Here is a 6,612-nt window from a genome sequence, read left to right as displayed (position 1 = left end):
CCCCCCTCCCCGGAGTAGTTCGATTACTCTGCACTGGCGGACAAACTGTTGGAGGCTTCCGGTCGGAGCGGCGTGCCAGCAGCCAACAGAGAGCGACTCTACAAGATCATAAAGACGTGAGTAGCGCCTCCGCCGGCTCCGTCGGTTGTTCTGGGCGGAGCCTGCAGGGTTGAATGTTTATAGAAAGCTGCAGGCTTTCTTCTTCGTTGGTGTCCTCTGGTCAGTCTCACAGTAACTGTGTTCTTCTTCTCTGCCTGCTTTGGTGGTGCTGACCCTCAGACTGCGGGACCTGAGTGAAGGTACGAACCTCCATCACTGCTCCTCCACCTTTCTTCACACGTCCAAACACACAGTTAGATTCTGACCTTTGACCCCATCTGCTCCTCCTGTCAGGCGTCTTTCCTCAGGACGAGTACCCGGAGGAGGTCTCCACGGACGAGGACGACGACATGTTCGGCAGCAGGAAGAGGATGAAAAAGAGAAGACGTCACCTGGAGGAGGAGGAGCCGGCAGCAAAGAAAGGTGAAAGCAGGAAGTGTGGCTTCCAGCAGGGGGCGCCGGTGCTGGTGAAGGAAGCATTGATGACCCGGCTTTTCACTCGTTATCATCACGGTGCTGACGATTTACAAGGAAGTGATGCGATGTTTTGTTTATGTACATCCTGCAACTACTGTGTTGCAGTATTACCTGCTCACCTGTCCTCAGGTGAGCAGCCGCAGAGTCAGAGCTCGTTTAGACTGCACCAGTAAAACCAGCTGAGATTTAAAAACACGTGAAAACTGTTTGATTTTTGCTTCGGTTTGATGGAGGATTTCTTTATAGAACAGAGGACGAGCTGCACCTGTGAGGCCGAGGACAGCTGACCACCTGCAGCACAGGTGGTCGCATGTTTCCTGCCGCTGCTTCAGCTGAGCAGGCAGGTTTCAGTCGCTTCACTTCAGGTTTCACACAAATGTCCACCGGGCTGGCTCTGGTCCCCGGACCACATGTTGGACACCTGTGTATGACGGTCCCTCAGAGGCGGAGTTTGATCTAAGAGCAGAGATGATTTCAGTGCTGAACCTGAGCCAACGAGCCAATCAGGGGACAGTAAAATAAATGTTCCTGTCCAGGGATGGGTATCGTTTAGGTTTTATCCGATACCGGTGCCAAACTGGTACTTTTGAAACGGTGCCGGTGCAACGGTGCTAAACAATGGAAAAAACACAAACTTTGTCCAAAAACCTCTCATGTTTAGCTGTTTTCCACTTTTTCTTTGGTCATTTTAGCCTTTTTGGCCAGGGTGAAGGGAGTATCTGCCATCAAACAAGAAGACAGCCGCATGTAGCTATGATGATGTTTGCTAGTTCACCTTACATGCATTAATGTAATAACGTGGTTAGCCTACTCAACGTAAATTACACACGAACAACATTAAGCTACTCACGCAGAGAAGAACGGCTGCTGCTGCATCATCATCCTCATCATTTCTGCTACACTGGCAGGGCTAGGGGCCAGGACTCTCCTCTTCGGGTTTTTGGGGGATGTTGCTAACTCCGGGTCCGATAACAGGCACCACACCCGCAGTAGATGTGCTCGGTGTGAGGTCTCGCAGCAAGCTATCAAATACGGCGCATTTCTCGGCTTTAAAAAAACCGCTATGCGTCGCCAGGTGTTTCATCAGATTCGAGGTGTTGCCTCCTTTGACAGTATCACAGTATCAGCTTAAAGCACTTGTTGCTGCTGAGTTTGCATCTTTTGCTGTGAAGTACAGCCAGACTTTTGACCGCTTCGCCTTGGGCATTTTTAATCTGTAGCTCTGCTCTAAAAGAACGTACGTACCTGGACCCGCCTACTATCCTCGGAAACGTAAAATGATTGGCTGGAATCTAAAGTGTATCACAGCTCAGGGAAAAAAGCACCGAAATGTGCGCTGCTTTTCGGTCTGGTTACTACCGTTTATGTCAGAACCGGTGGACACCAGTACCCATCCCTATTCCCGTTTTTAAGCTTTAAATCCAGTTTAGGTTCAGCTGGTTTCCATGGTGACAGTGGTCCAGTTGTTTTGGCTGATGTTGGATAAAAAAGCGTCTCAGCGAGGCTCAACTGCAGGTTTCCGTCTCTGCTCACCTGTACCTGCAGCCGATGCAGGTACAGGTGAGCATCATGTCTGCGATGAGCAGATACGTGAACAGAAACCTGCTGATTGGTCGTAGCCGGGGAGCCCTGCCCTGAGCATGGAGGAGAAAGACTGAGCTGGTCTGTCAGTTACAGAGCCTCAGCTTCTCAAACCCTCCAACGTGCGGCGCTCAGACACAGCGTGATGTCATCTGATAACCTGTTTGGTTCGAGGCCCCTGCCAGAGCGCCGCTCGCACTCTGAGTTTAGATCATAAATGAAAGTCGGCGTGAAACATAACGGATGATTTTCAGCGAGTGATGATCTGTTTGTGCTTCCTCAGGGGAGGAAGACGAGGACGCTGACGCTGCAGACAAAAAGAAGAAGGGCGTGAAGGCCGGCACAGGAAGCTGTGAAGCATCCAGGGAAGGACTGGCAGCGCCTCAGAGCGACACGGCAACACCTGCCAAGAAAAAGAAGAAGAAGAAGAAGAAGAAGAGGAAAGCTGAGGGAACCACAGAGCAGAAGCAAACGGCTCAAGAAGAAGAAGCATGGACGCCGTCAGGAACCCTCCACTCTGAGGCAGCGCCGCCACCTGACCACCAGGACCAACCACAGAAGAAGAAACAGAAAAGCACAGAGACTCCTCCCACAACAGAGCCGCAGGTTTCGTGTGCACGCGCTCCCATATCAGAGAAGAAGGAAGGCGTAACGGCAGATACAGGAAGCTGTGAGGCATCAAGAGAAAACGTGAGCGCGCCGCCGCCTCAGAGCGACTTTACGACTCCTGCTAAAAAGAAGAAGAAGAAGATGATGGCTGCTGAAGCAGCGCTGCCTGTTGGCGTGAGGAGCTCCGAGTCGGATGAGACACCTGCAGCAGGAAGTGACGCTGTAACACCAGCGAAGAAGAAGAACGTCCCAGCTGATGAAGAGCAGGCAGCTGAGGCGCCACAGCTCACCAAGAAGAAGACAAAGAAAAAAGGAAAAGAGGAAATGACCACAGGCGTGACCGCTGCTGAGACACCACAGAAGAAGGATCAGCAAGAAGCTCCAGAAGAAGAGGAGGTCCAAAAGGAGGCTAGGAAGACACCAGGGAAGAAGAAGAAGAGCGTGACACAGGAGGCCGCTGAGGCGCAGGTTGGGGGTAAGGCAGGTGACACGGTGGCGTCCTCGGACAGAGAAACTCCCGCAAGGAAGAAGAAGAGGAAGATCCCCGTGGTGTTCGAGTTCGAGGCCGACGAGCTGCAGACCCTGAACGGCATCGCAGCAGAAGAAGAAGAGACCGCCACCAAGAAACCCCGACGCACCAGCGTGAGTGTCTGATGAGAGACGTGGTCGAGAAGCCGCGAGGTGATCGCTCTCTAACCTTATGTTCTGTTTCAGGATGACGTGGCCACGCCCCCGAGCAACAAAACACCACAGAAGAAGAAGAGGAAGAGCGCCGGAGGGTCACAGTCGGACTTCATCACGTTTCAGAGCAACGCCAAAGCACCAACGCCGCTCTTCTGTAAGACTAAGGCAAGCCCGGGCACGCCGGCGTCCAGCAGGAAGGTGAGCAGAGAGAACCTCAGACAGGAAACAGTTCGGTGATGTCACAGCCGCTTCCTCTCTGAGCCACTCCCAATCAATCAATCAATCAAAATTTATTTATATAGCACATTTTTAAGACCAAAGTGCTTTCCAGTAAAATCGCAGTACAAATAAAATCACAATAAAATATAAATTACAAATATATAAAATATAAGATGATTACATAATCTAAATACAGAGCCAGATGTAAATTACCCTAATTCGCCTTAAATGCCAGATCAAACAAATACGTTTTTAAACGTGATTTAAAAGACTGAATGGAATCTGACGCGCGAATATGAAGAGGGAGAGTATTCCATAGCCTGGGTGCAGCAACGGCAAAGGCACGGTCTCCTCTGGTCTTCAGCCGAGACCTAGGTTGCACCAAGAGCAGCTGGCCCGATGATCTTAGTGCTCTCTGAGGGCTGTACAGACAGAGGAGATCAGCTAAGTAGTCAGGTGCCATATTGTTTAAAATTTTATAAGTAAACAATAGAATTTTAAAATCAATTCGATATTTGATAGGAAGCCAGTGTAAATTTTTCAGAACAGGGGTGATAGAGTCAAACTTTCTAGTGCCGGTCAAGAGACGTGCTGCGGCATTCTGGACCAGCTGCAGACGCTGCAGAAGAGAAGATTGTAGACCCAAGTAGAGTGAGTTACAATAGTCCAGTCTTGACGTAATGAAAGCATGAATGAGTTTCTCCATATCTTTGTGTGGTATGTAGGGTTTAGCCTTAGAGATTAGGCGTAGTTGATGAAAGCTAGTTTTTACCACAGTAGAGACCGTCAAGTTTGAAGTAATCACATTGAATAATGAAAGAATTCACAGACATGTTGATCTCACTGCTGAGGTTTCACCTGCTGCCTGATTCGTTTTCCACAGAAGCTTCAGACGCCAAAGTCGGACTCCAAGAAGGTGACCTTTGGCCTCAAGAACAACAAGACAGCTGGTAGGAAACTCGGCGTAGGTCATGGTTCTAAGATTTCAGGTGTTTTCAGCTTCATGTCGGAGTGCAGGGCTCTACAGCGCCACCCAATCTTTCAATGGTGCAACTAAAAAAATCTTAGGTGTGACCAACTGTTCGAGTAACAAAAAAAGTCTCTGCAACTCTAAACGTCTCCGTGTGGTCAGCAGCAGACGCATCATGCCTGAAGTGCACGTGTAAAACTGTTCAGCGATGTGGTTAAAAATCTGGGCGCACCAGTGCAGGCAACAAGTTCGTCTAGAGCCCTGCAGCGCCTCTTTCTGTCATCGTCACCATGTTTTTAAGGTCCAAACACAACAGCTGCCAACATCTGTAACATTTACACACACACACTCTCTCACACACTCACACACACACACACACACACACTCTCACACACTCTCTCACACACTCACACACACACTCTCACACACTCACACACACACACACACTCTCACACACACACACACTCTCTCACACACTACACACACACACTCACACACTCCTCACACTCACACACACACACACACACACTCACACACACACACACACACCACACACAGACGACACACACCACACACGCGCACATCACCCACTCACCCCACACACACTCTCAACACACACCTCACTACACACACACAGCACACACACACCACACGCACGCCCACTACCACACCTCACACACAGCCACCACTCTCACACACACAGACACACACACACTCACACACACACACACACACACTCACACACACACTCACACACACTCACACACACTCACACACACTCACACACACACTCACCACACTCTCACTCACTCACACACTCACTCACACACACACACTCACTCACTCACTCACTCACTCACACACTCACTCACACACTCACTCCCTCACACACACCTCACACACACACATCACTCACTCACACTCACACTCACACACACACTCACTCATCACACACTCACTAACACTCACTCACTCACTCACTCACACACACTCACACACACTCACTCACTCACTCACTCACACACTCACACACACACACTCACTCACTCACACTCACTCACTCACTCACACACTCACTCACTCACTCACACACTCACTCACACTCACACTCACTCACACACTCCTCACACACACTCACTCACACACACATCACTCACACCACACACCTCACACACACACACACTCTCACTCACACACACACTCACTCACTCACTCACTCACTCACTCACACACTCACACACACTCACACACACTCACACACACTCACTCACACACTCACTCACATCACTCTCACTCACTCACACTCACACACTCACTCACTCACACACTCACTCACTCACTCACTACACACTCACTCACACATCACTCACACACTCACTCACTCACACTCACTCACTCACTCACACACACACACTCACACACACACACACACTCACTCACTCACACACTCACACACACACACTCACTCACACACTCACACACACTCACACACACTCACTCACACTCACACTCACTCACACACACTCACTCACTCACTCACTCACACCTCACACACTCACACACACTCACTCACACACTCACACACACACTCACACACACTCTCTCACACACACTCTCTCACACACACACACACTCACACTCTCACACCACTCACACACACACTCTCACTCACACACACTCACTCACTCTCACTCACACACTCACTCACTCACTCACACACACTCACACACACTCACACACACTCACACACACACACTCACACACACACACACTCACACACACTCTCAAACACACTCACTCACACACTCACACTCTCTCACTCACACACACACACACTACTCACACACTCACTCACACTCACTTACTCACTCACTCACACACCCACTCACTCACACACACTCACATCACTCACACACACACACACACACTCACACACACACACTCACACACACTCTCACACTCACACTCTCACT

At 50.0% G+C, this 6,612-nt stretch overlaps 1 protein-coding gene across 1 annotated transcript in view; it reads left to right on the top strand.

Moving 5' to 3' along the window:
* LOC102300525 (ribosomal RNA processing protein 1 homolog A) overlaps window positions 1-4,955 on the top strand; it is a 9,844-nt gene extending 4,889 nt beyond the window's left edge. The window contains exons 10-15 of the mRNA XM_042225386.1: window positions 19-116; window positions 280-299; window positions 394-522; window positions 2,441-3,408; window positions 3,481-3,648; window positions 4,553-4,955. Of these exons, the coding sequence (XP_042081320.1) occupies window positions 19-116; window positions 280-299; window positions 394-522; window positions 2,441-3,408; window positions 3,481-3,648; window positions 4,553-4,726 (1,557 nt within the window). The 3' untranslated portion in view covers window positions 4,727-4,955. The remainder of the gene's footprint in view (window positions 1-18; window positions 117-279; window positions 300-393; window positions 523-2,440; window positions 3,409-3,480; window positions 3,649-4,552) is intronic.
* Window positions 4,956-6,612: the final 1,657 nt, after the last annotated feature.

The sequence above is a fragment of the Haplochromis burtoni genome, unplaced genomic scaffold (genome assembly GCF_018398535.1).
Source record: "Haplochromis burtoni strain Fernald_Lab_line unplaced genomic scaffold, NCSU_Asbu1 Contig_170, whole genome shotgun sequence".
Classification (NCBI taxonomy): Eukaryota; Metazoa; Chordata; class Actinopteri; order Cichliformes; family Cichlidae; genus Haplochromis; species Haplochromis burtoni.
Note: the sequence above shows the minus strand (reverse complement) of the source record. Positions and strands in the feature narration are given on the sequence as shown.